The 13,422-nt window shown below is 46.3% G+C and overlaps 1 protein-coding gene across 1 annotated transcript in view; it reads left to right on the top strand.

Moving 5' to 3' along the window:
* The window catches only part of MTOR (mechanistic target of rapamycin kinase), a 121,023-nt gene extending 111,213 nt beyond the window's left edge, over positions 1-9,810 (top strand). The window contains exons 51-58 of the mRNA XM_060088967.1: positions 815-887; positions 1,834-1,908; positions 2,299-2,434; positions 3,101-3,166; positions 5,420-5,500; positions 5,777-5,857; positions 8,036-8,141; positions 8,849-9,810. Coding sequence (XP_059944950.1) covers positions 815-887; positions 1,834-1,908; positions 2,299-2,434; positions 3,101-3,166; positions 5,420-5,500; positions 5,777-5,857; positions 8,036-8,141; positions 8,849-8,864 — 634 coding nt within the window. The 3' untranslated portion in view covers positions 8,865-9,810. The remainder of the gene's footprint in view (positions 1-814; positions 888-1,833; positions 1,909-2,298; positions 2,435-3,100; positions 3,167-5,419; positions 5,501-5,776; positions 5,858-8,035; positions 8,142-8,848) is intronic.
* The last annotated feature ends 3,612 nt before the right edge of the window (positions 9,811-13,422 follow it).

Here is a 13,422-nt window from a genome sequence, read left to right as displayed (position 1 = left end):
TAAATTTCATCCTAGTGTACTGACTGAAAAAGTAGTTTAGGAATGTTCAGAAATTCAAAACAAAATAAACCAAAAAAAACTAGTATTCTGACGTCTACTGTTCTTCTCCTGAGATCATGTTTCATGCAATTATTTGAGAGAGAAAAAAATTTTATCCCACAGAAATAATAAATTCCTGTTTTTAAAAAACTCAGAGGGACTTCCCTGGTGGTCCACTGGTTAAGACTCCGTGCTCCCAATGCAGGGGGCACGGTTCAATCCGTGGTCAGGGAACTAGGATCCAAAAAATACTTAGGAAAACACCTGTTGAACTGGCTCAGGGGCTCAGGGAGATGAGACCCTATGATAGGTGCCAAGTAGCGAAGATAGAACCTTGTCACCCTGAGATGCCAGCACTGCCAGAAACCATTTATCCTGTGACCAAAGACCTTGGGAAAGCAAAGTGTCTCGGTATCATGGGGCAGCTTGTGATTCACACAGATCAATTCTCATTTGAGCCTTAGGGCAGGGGTCGGCAAACCTTTTCTGTAAAGGGCCAGATAAGAAATATTTTAGGCTTCGCTGGCCATACGATCTCCGTCACAACTACTCATCTCTGCCGCTGTAGCATAAAAGCAGCCTGAAACAATATATAAACAAATGAGCGTGGCTGTGTTCCAGTAAAACTCTACTTAGAAAAGTTGGAGGGGTGCTGCTAGATTTTGCCTGCGTTCTGTAGTTTGCCAGCCCCTGGCCTAGAGTCTCACAGACTTGGGGATTTGTTCATCTGTGCTGCTCTCTTGACCTCCCCCGGTCTCTCTTCTGTTTTTCAAAGACACCCATCCAACCTGATGCTGGACCGGCTGAGCGGGAAGATCCTGCACATTGACTTTGGGGACTGCTTTGAGGTGAACACGCGTTCCAGAACACCACGTAACCTCACCTTCCCGGATGACCACTTTCCACCCCCCTCCAACCATTTAGGCAAACTTAAGCCCAAAATGCAGTATCCTCACCCCTGCCTCTCCTACCAAGGTGATAGAAAATCAGTCTAATAAATGAACTCCGTGCTCTTTGATACTTGCCGTAATTGGACTCAGAAAAAGGGGGGTGGGGGGCACGGTTCACAACCCTCCTTTGTTTTTTTTCGGCCGCTCCACGCGGCATGTGGGATCTTGGTTCACCGACCAGGGAATCAAACCCACGCCCCCTGCATTGGAAGCACGCAGTCTTAACCACCGGACCACCAGGGAAGTCCTTTTTAATTTTTTTTTTTAAGTTTCTTTTTTTTTTTTTTTTTTATGTGGACCATTTTTAAAGTCTTTGTTGAATTTGTTACAATATTGCTTCTGGTTTTTTTGTTTTGTTTTGTTTTTGATGTTTTGGTTTTTTGGCCGCAAAGCATGTGGGATTTAGTTCCCTACCAGGGATCAAACCCATACCCCCTGCACTGGAAGGCGAAGTCTTAACCAGGGAAGTCCCCACACACCCTCTTTAAGTGGAGGAATCCCTTATCCTCGACATGGCCTGCTGGTCAAAGGCCTAGGCGTGATGCACACTTGTCTTTTTCTCTCTTTTTCTCCCTCTCTCTTTCCAATCTCTCTCTCTCCACACCCTCCCTCTCCCCCTCTCCCCGTTTCTCCTCCTCTCCCTCTCCCCCACCCTCTCTCTTTTATTTTTAGTTGTCTATTCGATCCCAGTGACAAGACCCGTCACTAAACTCAAGCTGCTTCCTTTCTGTGCTCTAATTGAAGTCGGTGCTGGTGATGCAAAGGAAAACCACCTGCCTGCCCCTGGCTTCAGCTGAGGAAAAGTCTAACCAGTGGACTTGGTTTTTCCCTTTATTATCCTTAGGTTGCTATGACCAGAGAGAAATTTCCAGAGAAGATTCCATTTAGACTAACAAGAATGTTGACCAATGCTATGGAGGTGAGTGGATATTGGTAATGAGCTGATTTGAAGTGGGACCAATACAGTTCCAGCCCTGTCTGAGGACAGACTTCCTTCCTTGTTAGATCTCCAGTTCCCCAAATGCCCAGGTTATTCTGTAGTCGTTTCCTGGTATTTTCCATTGTGTTAGAAATGATCAGTCTTTGAAAGTCTTACCAACCTTTACTCCAGGCCTTGTTTCATATGAATCACAGTCCTGACCTGACCCTTTGCTCTGAAGACGTTCCCAGCCTGGCCCATCAGTAATGGGCTAAGTCGTCTTCCTGAGCGGAGGTGACACGCCCTCTTGACTGTCTGACTTTCGGTTGTAAGGCCTTCAGGGGCCAGTGTTGGTGAGCTCTGTGGTGAATGGCTCTGGCCCGTCTGCAGGTCACGGGCCTGGACGGCAACTACAGAATCACATGCCACACGGTGATGGAAGTGCTTCGGGAGCACAAGGACAGCGTCATGGCCGTGCTGGAAGCCTTCGTCTACGACCCCTTGCTGAACTGGAGGCTGATGGACAGTGAGTCTTATCAAGTGCCTGGGAACTGGAGTCCGCACCCTCCCAAAGTGGGAGTATCTGACGCATTCCATTTCACGATCCTGTCCCCCTGCAAGCGCGGAGCCCAAGACACATTACTAGGCTACTGCATTACATTTTCACAAAGCTGCTCTGGTGGCTGGAAATGAATCTCAAGTATTTTTATTAACTAAGACAGAAAACTCCAGTCATCAGTTTAGATACTAACTGAAACCTTTTTCAGGGTAAATTAAGTACTCTTAATGATTTTTGTTTAGGTTTCATGTTGAGTAGCAGATGGAATTTTGACAGGAGTTGCAAGCAGTTGTGGTATCTCAGCAGTATCTCAGTCTATTCTTTTTTCCTACCTCCTTAGAAGGTGTTTACTAACAAGAGGCGTCTCTTCCACTGTGCTTGTCATACTTGCACCTTGTTGTCTGGTTTGCCTTGTCTGAATCCAGCTCAACCATATAAAGTGTCCCTCAGGATGGGATACCTGTGCTAACAGCTACCCATTTTCTCCCGAGCAATACGTCTTTGGTTCTCTCTTAGGGGTTATAGTTTTTGGGAAAATTATATTTTTATGATTGTAAGAAAATATATCAATCAAGTTGTTTTCAAGTCAAAGTTTGAAGCACTTTTTAATCCTCCCTTTATTTCTTTCCCTAGCAAATACCAAAGGCAACAAGCGCTCCCGCACGAGGACGGATTCCTACTCTGCTGGCCAGTCAGTAGGTGGGCGCATCCCCTGAGGGTCGCAGACTCTGTCCTTTTCTGTCCATAGTGTTTCTAGAAGAGGGTGAGCTTGGTCACTGCCTTTAGGAAGCATGGCTTAAAGTAGTAAGCACCTAACGTGTGTTTTCTTTAATGCCTCTCAGGAAGGAGTGGGTAGCTAAGGCTCAGAAATTTTGCTCAAACTATCCAATCTTAATCTACCTGTAAAAACATAATTAAAAGTATGTCTGACTATTAGCCTGTATTTAGCCTGCCCTTTAATGGTGCCTGGGTTGTGGAAATTACTAGCTATAATACCTTAATCCTAAAGCTTTGTTAATAGCTCAGAAATAGGAAGATGGAAGCAGCAGAAATGTACTTACCCTGCTGCTTGAGGAGCTGGGAAACCACATGAAACATTGTTTCCAAGAATGTGGTCCACAGAACAGGGTTCCAAGAAGATAATGTCCTTCCAAGAGCCAGAACAGGGTCAGCGTATTAAATGCTCTGAGACGTCTCAAAGTAAAGCCGTTTAACTTTGTTTACCCTTGCCCTTTGCTGCCTACCCTCAGCCCAACCCTTTGACCCCCGCATCTAACAACATCCCACACAGTCATCCCTTAGGAAGTACTGTCAGGGTGTGTAACAGTAAAATATTCTCTACAAATACTTACGGAACATTTGCAACTAGTTACTTAGCTAAGCCAAATAGTGTTTAGAGGTGCAGAAAGAATGTGAGATACCTAGAATGCCCTGAAGAAGCATTATGGAATTGACCGGAGTATATATGAAATAATAAAGAGAACAGGGCACTGCACAGGTACCACATAATTTGGTTGGTAACAGAGGGATGGTGGGCCTTAGAAAGGAGGTATCACTCTGAACTGCAGTGGTTTAGGGAGATCGTGGGCTGGTGGAATTTAAGCTGAGCCTTACCGGATGGATGGAATCTGGATGTGTAGAAAGGAAGAGAGTGTTCTCGGCAGGAAACTGGGATCCTGGATTGGTATCATCTATGAATAGCTTGGACTCTACACTGGATATCATAAATACCTGAATCACCCACGGTGTCTGGGGGGCCTCATACAGATGACTGGCCTCACCCAAATTACGTGATACTTACTGGTTTAAGTCTCAGGGTCCACCTCCTTAATACATTATTGCAGAGGGGAATTAGGACAGCCTGTTCTGGGGGCACCAGGTGCTGGTGGACCTGGTTGTTTTTATGTGGCTTAAAAGTTAAGTTCCAGGGACTTCCCTGGTGGCGCAGTGGTTAAGAATCCGCCTGCCAATGCAGGGGACACGGATTCAAGCCCTGGTCCGGGAAGATCCCGCATGCCGCGGAGCAACTAAGCCCGTGCGCCACAACTACTGAGCCTGCGCTCTAGGGACCGTGAGCCACAACTGCTGAGCCCGCGTGCCCCAACTACTGAAGCCCGCGTGCCTAGAGCCCGTGCTTCTCAATAAGAGAAGCCACCGCAGTGAGAAGCCCTCACACCACAACAAAGAGTAGCCCCCGCTCGCCGCAACTAGAGAAAGCCTGCTCACAGCAACGAAGACCCAACACAGCCAGAAATAAATAAATAAATATTTTTTAATGAAATTCCAGGGACTCATTAATAAAAGTATTATTATCACTAGCTTCAGCTTGAAGGCCTGTGATGTCCAAGGACAGTGTGTAAAGAACTTCATGTTCTGATTGTAGACTCTGCTCTCCTGAAGGCCACAGTCATTGGAGGGCAACCCTAAAGCTTGTGGACTTTTTCTCCCCAGAACTGATGTATAAATTCCTCCAGGGAATAACATTTCAGTCATGTATGTGACCCATTGAAAGCTAGTTTTCTTTATGTTATTACCAGTTTTTGTCCAACCAAATTTTGTTACCGGATCTTTGACTCGTGATCCTATTCTGTATGTCAGAACATTTTATTAATGCTGTATGTTTGCAAATTCATGCTTTGCAGATTTTAAAACTTTTTTTTTTTTTTTTTTGGCTGCACCCTGCAGCTTGTGGGATCTCAGGTCCCTGACCAGGGATTGAACCCGGGCCACAGCAGTGAAGTCGCCAAATCCTAAACACTAGACCACCCAGGAACTCACTAAAAACTTTTAAATACATAAAGAGTAACATAACACTTCCTTTCTCCTTTCCCCTCTGAGATAGGTAGGGCAAGTGTTAAAGGGAATATAGTACATGAAGAATTAGAGCTAATACCTTGAAACAGTGGCTTCTTGGTGTTTGAATTTTCTGCTAACTGATTTTTTTCCTCCTAGAAATTTTGGATGGTGTGGAACTTGGGGAACCAGCCCATAAGAAAACAGGGACCACAGTGCCAGAATCTATTCATTCTTTCAGTAAGTCCAACCTCTGAGGAATTGCACCAGTGACTAGCTCATTAAGAAAATAGCAGCTGTGTGCACCATGATGAGGGCCAGTAAGAGGAAGCAACAAAACTGCCTTTGAGCAGAAAAGATCCTGTGAATTTCTCGTTATATTCTGAGGACAAAGATAGACAAAGAAGAAGAATTACTCAACATTTACAAAGTGAATATTTGAGAAAAACAGGGGCATCCATTGAACCTGTTGTGATGATCCAATCTTACTGTTATTTCTACTTTTGTGTATTCCAGTTGGAGACGGTTTGGTGAAACCAGAGGCCCTAAATAAGAAAGCTATTCAAATTATTAACAGAGTTCGAGATAAGCTCACTGGTGAGTGTGTGTATGTGTTTACTTGAAACGGACATAAAATCTCCTTTAGTGGGTGGTTGGCCCAGTTTCCAGTGGTGTTGGTGCCTAAACTTTGACCCTGTGCTGCTAACTGGAGTGTCTCTGAGGCCATCAGTTAAGGACCCTCTCTGATCCTCTAATGACCAATAAACTTTCTTTAAGTAATGTTGTTAAAACAGTGAAGTTTAACAGTAAAGTTCTGTTGGGTCCAGAGCCAAATTCAGGAAAAACTTTTTTTATCGTCATGGCTTGATATTAGAGCAAATCTGACCACTTGATTCATTGCCCATCTGTGCTCAGGTAACTGTTATGGAGTGGAGAACATGGAAGGGGAGAAACACATACTTTTGAACAGGAGACATGTCACATTAACCAGATGGTGTGACTTGGGGGTGGGAGGCGGGGAGGCAAAAGACCCCTCAGAAGGCGGTGAGGATGAACTGAGACGTAGGAGGCCCAGCACTGAGCATAGGGCCTGGCACATAAGCTTTGTCGTCAAGGCATATTGGTTTATTGAGCACCCACAAGTGCTAGATGCTAAAGAAACGGTATTGGTAAAAACAGGCAGCTTCCCTGCCTTTGTGGGGCTTAGAATCTAAAGAGGAATACTGTTGTGAGTGAAAGAGAGAGACTGAGGCTCTGATGCCGATAACAGGGAATTTAAGTTCAGGAGTTCAGGAAAAGCTTTCCTCACCAAACTACCCATGAGCTTAAAATCTGAAAGAGGAGTTGATTAGGGCAGATTGTTCCAGGTAAAGGAGGGAGTATAGCAAGAAAAAAGGTCCGAAAGCCTGCCAGTCTTAACTGCCCCAGAGAAAGGTGGGAGGAGCCCAATGCAAAATGTTTTGACTCTGGGTAGGCCAGGGCCAGATCATACAGGACATTATATTTTTATCCTATGTCTTATGGGCAGTGGGAAAGCACTGAAAGGTTTTAAGGGGTTGGGGGGCCTGGGCAGGTTTGCATTGTGAAATCCTGCCTGCTCTGGCTACGGGTGGAGCAGGGGCTAAGGGGAGGAAGCAGTTGCCACAGTCATGCAGGCTGGACAGTTGATTAGACAAGGGCGGCAGCGGAGGTGGATTCAGGAGCCGTTTAGAAGGTAAAGCCAAAGGATTGATGATGGGGCATGAGGGGTGGGGCGGGATCAAGTGTGGCTCCAAGTCTCTGGTGACCTTCTGAGAGCTGTGATGAGCCTGACAGCCAGACTAAAGCAATTGAAGAGAATGTGAAGTGAGAGAGAGAAGCGAGGGAGTGGAGACAAGTTTGAAAACTCTTGAGAAGTTTGGCTGTGCAGGCAGGAGAGAGGATGAAGCTGGAGAAGGAGCAGTTGGAGAGGCTTTTTTTTCCTTCAATAGGAGAGGAACGTGTTTACATAAAAAGTGAGAACGTGAGGGGGAGAGTTTGCAGGTATGAGTGAGAGGCAGGAGAGTTGACGTAAGGCTCCTAAGAAAGCAGTGGGTGGTGGAGCCAAGTGCAGGTGATCTCGGCCTTAAAGGGGAGGAGGGACAGCTCTGGGGGGTAACAGGAAGGAAGGAGAGGAAGCCAGCACCTTGAACACTGCCCGACACACTGTGCGCTAGCGAGTCCATTAAATCGTAGAGGGGAGATGAGGGCGCTGGTGAGGGCGAGGCGCCAGAGGAGAGGCTGGGACGTTCAGGTAAAGCCGAGGACTCGGAGTGGCCCTTGCGGAGATGGGAAGGTGCACTGCCAGAGAAGCAGCACAGCCGGCCAGGCAACGCTGAGTGCCTGAGTGAGGTGGGAGAGTGTAAATGTGTGATGAAAGCAGGCGGCCCTGCGGGAGGAAGAACTCGAAGGGGAGGCTAGAAGGATCGAAAAGAACCGGGTTCCTCGGCCACTTGCCCAACTCAGGGATGATTATGGACTAGAAGAAGGAGTCTTCATAAGCCCATCGGCCAGACCTTCGCCACTCCTGAACTCAGCCGACCATAGGACTTTACCCTCCAGAACCGAGTATGTATTAAGAGGAGACTGGTGTTTACCCAAGTCACGTGGAGGAGAATTTAAAATCCAACTATTGTATAGCCTTTATATTCATGTATGAGGAGGAACTGATCTGGGCTGCAGGAACAGTTAAGCCAAACAGGGGGCAAGGACGGATAACCGGGTGCAGGCTGGATGCTTTTGTTTCTCACGTCCTAGGTCGGGACTTCTCTCACGATGAAACGCTGGATGTCCCAACACAAGTTGAGCTGCTCATCAAACAGGCAACATCCCATGAAAACCTCTGCCAGTGCTACATCGGCTGGTGAGTGGCCTGTCAAAGCACCTCTGTTCAGATAAGCAATCAGGACCCCACGCTGTGCCCCAATCCCAGAGTCACAGAAGAAGATTTGGGTGGGGTGGGGGGGGCAGTATCCATAAAGGGAAATCGTGTTATGGTGTTTCAAATCTCTTTTTAAAAAAGTTTGTATTTGCCGTGTGTGCTCATTGTTCCCAAAAGGAGAAAATGGAGAAATGCGGATGTGTATTTGGAAGGTAAACACCAAAATAAATTAAAATTACATTTTATATTGGTTTAGAAGAATAGGTGAGGCCCCCTTATTTGGGGTGGGGGGGGGTTCTTTGGAGATTTTTACTGTCGATTCAGAGATACAGGAAGGGCAGGAGAAGAAACCAAAGCAGAGACAGAGAGAAGGAGATGAAAAGACAAATTTATCATCCAGGATTGTAACCTCAAGGACCACTCTGGGGTCTGCTTTGATTAATCGCCCGAGGCACGCTCGAAGGTAGAAACTTGAGAGAGAGGGTGGCGGGGAGGTGTCCTTCTGGGACCCCAGCAGGCGTCAGCCCTGGACTGGAAATTATGAGCGTGTCCTGCACAATTAGTTGTGAAAATCTCAGGGAACGTCCCAGGGGTTGTCAGACCTTGCTCTTTCCATTTTCAGTGTATCCACGTAAAGCTCTGAAGAAGCCCAAATTATTAAAATACTCCTTTTCTCTCTGTCTTCTTAGGTGTCCTTTCTGGTAACTGGAGGCCCAGACATGCCCACAGCATTTCTCTTGAGGCTTTTGTACTTTGGTGTACGCTTCCACTAAACTGAAGCCATGGTCAGAAAGTTCAGCTCTGTTAAATATTTTGAAATGTAAATGAAAAGAACTACTGTATATTAATAGTTGGTTTGAACCAACTTTCTAGCTGCTGTTGAAGAATATATTGTCAGAAACACAAGGCTTGATTTGGTTCCCAGGACAGTAAATGCAGTAATACTACAGAAATCAAGCCATTGATTTGGGGGAACAGATTTCACAACTTTAGAAATACGGGTTTTGACTTAACTCACAGAAGAACTCATAAGCGTTTGCTGACAGAAGAATGGCCTAGTCGATCCTCTCCACATGGACACAGCAAACTCAGCACAGTCAGGAAGCCTCAGGTCCTGGAGGACACGGCTTAGGGTTCTGAACTGTACGGAAGCAGGAGAAGCTGACGTGTTCACCCCCGCCCATCTCATTACCTCACTGGTCCGTGGACGGCAGCAACAACCTTTGCAAGATGGGCCAAAATGGGTGGGAAGGGTCTGTCTTCTGCCTCACCCGTGATGCTGCACTGCACGCACTTCAAGCCCGGAGCCACTCGGAGGGGAGTTTCTTCAGATCGCCGGGCGGCCTCGGCTGAGCAGATACACGGAGCGGGTCACAGAGCAGTAGGAGGCCCACACTGGCCTCCCCCAGCACGGTTCTGGGATGTTTTCAGTGAGGTCTGAACGCTCTGTGTTTAGAGCAAGGCCTTGGGATACAGGAATGCTGTCATGGAGGTGCTGACACAGAGGTGGAAAGTCTAGTACGTGTTGGGAATTAGGAGCAAAAGAAACATTAAACTAAATGCACAAAATATAAAGCGTAGCCATGTCTAGACCCCATGTTGTATCTGAATAATTTTTGTGCCAATAAATGACATCAGAATTTTAAAAACATGTATATGAGTGGCTTTTTATTCCTACTTATTAGTTCATAAAGGAAGCAGTTACTCCTTCAACATTCATTAACACTGAGTACTGGGACTGTGCAGGACAAAGGTCTACGTGACGTGGTCTCCATCCTTGGCTTGTTCACGGCCAGACGAGGGGGAGCCGGCATCTCGGGAGCGGACTGATAAAGCCACCGGGCTGCGTGGTGAGGAGAGCCGCGTGCAGGGCGCTAGCCTTGGGTGGGGTCACTGATTCCACCGGGCGAACCAGGAAAGCCTCACAGAAAGGGGGGACCCTTGCCAAGGGTCTTAAGGGAGGAGTGGGAGTTTGTCAGATGAAGCAAGTGAGGAGGTTCTCAGCAGAAAAGAAGTATGAAAGCACAATACCGTGCAGGAATGGCAAGTGTTAACTTGAACCATATTAGACTGTAGATATTCGGCCATTTTTATACGTGAAACAGCAGTTTCACACACTTGGACCTCATGGTTCAGCATGTCTGGCTCAGTGGTCAGTGGGAAATAAAAGGAATAATGGGAAAAGGAATAATAGGAACTGAAAGGAGGCTAGAACGTAGAACCAGGCCAGACTGGCCTGCCTCGCAGTTCAGCGGCAAGGAGTGTGAACCTGATGCCGTGGACAACAGGGCGGGAACCACGTGAAGTTTTAAAACAGAGAAAAGGACCTGAGTAGTGTTTTTAAGAGAAACTGGTATCAAACAGGTGGAGAGAAAATTAAAAGCTGTAAGGCCGGGCTTCCCTGGCGGCGCAGTGGTTGAGAGTCCGCCTGCCGATGCAGGGGACACGGGTTCGTGCCCTGGTCCGGGAGGATCCCACATGCCACAGAGCGGCTGGGCCCGTGAGCCATGGCCGCTGAGCCTGCGCGTCCGGAGCCTGTGCTTCGCAACGGGAGAGGCCACAACAGTGAGAGGCCCGTGTACCGCAAAAAAAAAAAAAAAAACAAGCTGTAAGGCCTAGTAAAACCGTTGGAATAATGGAGAGGAGGGAACTTGAATATGGAACTGGGAAGTACTAGACACAGATTCCTCTGAAGAGAAAGCAGCCTACAGAGTTCTTCCAAAGAATATTGGTTTTAGTTGTTGAACTAAATTTCTTGTTCTAAATTCCTGTGGGCCACAGCTACCCAGTAAGAAATAATGAACCATAAAAGCTGTTTAAGGAACTTGTAAAATGGACCTAGAGATTCTCATACTAAGTGAAGTAAGTCAGAAAGAGACAAATACCATATGATATTACTTCTATGTGGAATCTAAAGTACAACACAGGGACTTACCTGGTGGTCCAGTGGGTAAGACGCCAAGCTCCCAATGCAGGGGGCCCGGGTTCCATCCCTGGTCGGGGAACTAGATCCCGCACGCGTGCCACAACTGAGTCTGCACGCCGCAACGAAGATCCCAAGTGCCACAACTAAGACGCGGCACAGCCAAAAATAAATAAATAAATATTTTATAAATAAAATACACAAACGAACATATCTACAAAACTGACACAGACTCACAGACTCACTCTGTTCACAGAGAAAAGACTTGTTTGCCAAGGGGGAGGAGAGGTGGGAGAGGGAAGGATTGGGAGTTTGGGATTAACAGATGCAAAGTATTATATACAGAATGGAAAAACAACAAGGTCCTACTGTAGAGCATGGGGAACTATATTCAATAACCTGTGATAAACCATAATGGAAAAGAATATTAAAAAGAATATGTATAACTAAATCACTGCTGTACAGCAGAAATTAACACACTGTAAATCAACTCTACTTCAATAAAATTTTAAAAAAATTTTTGTAATAGGGGGAGCAAGAATATTATAAGGCCAGGAACCGTATCTTGTGGGAATTCACATCCCCCAAATCTGCCAGAAGATCAGGCCCACAGTAGTGCTCCGTAAACATTTGTTGGGGGACTCCTCTATTAAAAACAGAGGGAACTCCCTGGTGGTCCAGTGGTTAGGATTCCACCCTTCCACTGCAGGGGGCACGGGTTCAATCCCTGATCAGGGAACTAAGACCCTGCCTGCCACATCGAGGCCAAAAACAAACAAAAGATGGATTTAAATCTCAACAGTGAAAAAACAGTTTTAGCCCTCACAGCTAGAAAGTCTCATACCTTCAGATTTTCTATAACTATCCTAAGCTATGTATCAACTATTTTGCTCCTGAAAATATGATCAGATTCTATATGAAATAACTATCAATGACTACAGCGATACCATTCACAAAAGATAAAGGCCATGGGAAAGAACGGACTCAGGAAAATGGTGGCCATTAGTGGTAAGGACATACTCCTTAGGACAAGAGAGTCCTTGGGATTAAGATGTTTGGTGAATCCAATGGTTTTTTTGTTGTGTTTTGTTTTTTCTTTTTGGCCACACAACTTGCAGGATCTTAGTTCCCCGACCAGGGATTGAACCCATGCCCCCTGCAGTGGAGGTGCAGAGTCCTAACCACTGGACCGCCAGGGAATCCCTCCAATGGGTTTTAAGTTATACCTAAGCAAAACCTCTGACTTTGTTGAAATGAGTTACCAGAGGAAGGTGGGGTGCTAACGGAGGCCTTAAAAGACAGTCTAATTCCCCTATCAATCCAGGATAGTTTCATGTAAGCTGTGTGAAGGGAGGGCCTTAAATCTCTTGGAGGCAGGTAAAGCAGTAAGAGTCAAGGCTGTGGTATCCAATTACCTAGTTTCAAATCTCAACTCCATCTCATCCTATCTGTGTGACTTTGGATAAGTTACTTAATCTCTGTGTTTGTTTCCTCCATTGAAAATGTGGATCTACCCCAGAAGGTTGTTTTGAGGATGAGCTAATCCATGTACAGCACTCAGCACAGCCTAGGTTGAACTATATGAATTAAGTGCTCAAAATATTAGTTGTAAAAATGAACTAGGCTAGCTAGCCTAGGCCTTTGTTCGGCCAGGGTACCTGTGTACCTGAGGTACACAAATGGGGGGCAGGGAGAATGAAAAACAAGCATTCTGTTAATAAGATATTCTGATTAACAGCTAACATGGGAAGTCCCTGCAGTCAAGTGGTTAGGACTCCAGAGCTTTCACTCCTGGGGCCCGGGTTCAGTCCCTGGTTGGGGAACTAAGATCCTGCGAGCCGTGAGGTGCAGCCAAAAAAAAAGATAACAGCTAACGTTTACTAAGCCAAACAAATTGTATTAAGGGTGTGCCACTCCTGATCTTAGGAAAGAGGACACACCCTACCAGGTTTCCCAAATCCACCGCTGCCAACCTCCTAACAAGACCTCTTCCAGGCATTCATGTAAGAAATGTTTGAGTTCACACTAAGTGCCTTAAGACGTGGATGGGGAGGAAACTTTGATTGGAGGCGTTCCAGAGAACTGGAGGTAACTACAGTAGGAACATATAGACGCCTTTTCTAGTAGTTTACCTATAAAGGGCAAGAGGAATGTTACAGTGGTTGGAAGGAGGTGTGGGGTGGAGTGTTGTTTTCTATCTTGTCTTTTATTTGGGAGAGATGCCAGCATACCTGTAGTTTGTTAGGGATGAACCAGCAGCGAGGGAAAAGACAGATGACGCCAGAGAGGGGATAACTGCAGGAGTCAAACCAAGTGAGTGAGGGGGCCACGGAACCAGAG

The sequence above is a fragment of the Mesoplodon densirostris genome, chromosome 2 (genome assembly GCF_025265405.1).
Source record: "Mesoplodon densirostris isolate mMesDen1 chromosome 2, mMesDen1 primary haplotype, whole genome shotgun sequence".
Taxonomy (NCBI): domain Eukaryota; kingdom Metazoa; phylum Chordata; class Mammalia; order Artiodactyla; family Ziphiidae; genus Mesoplodon; species Mesoplodon densirostris.
This window is presented reverse-complemented; position numbering and strand designations above follow the sequence as displayed.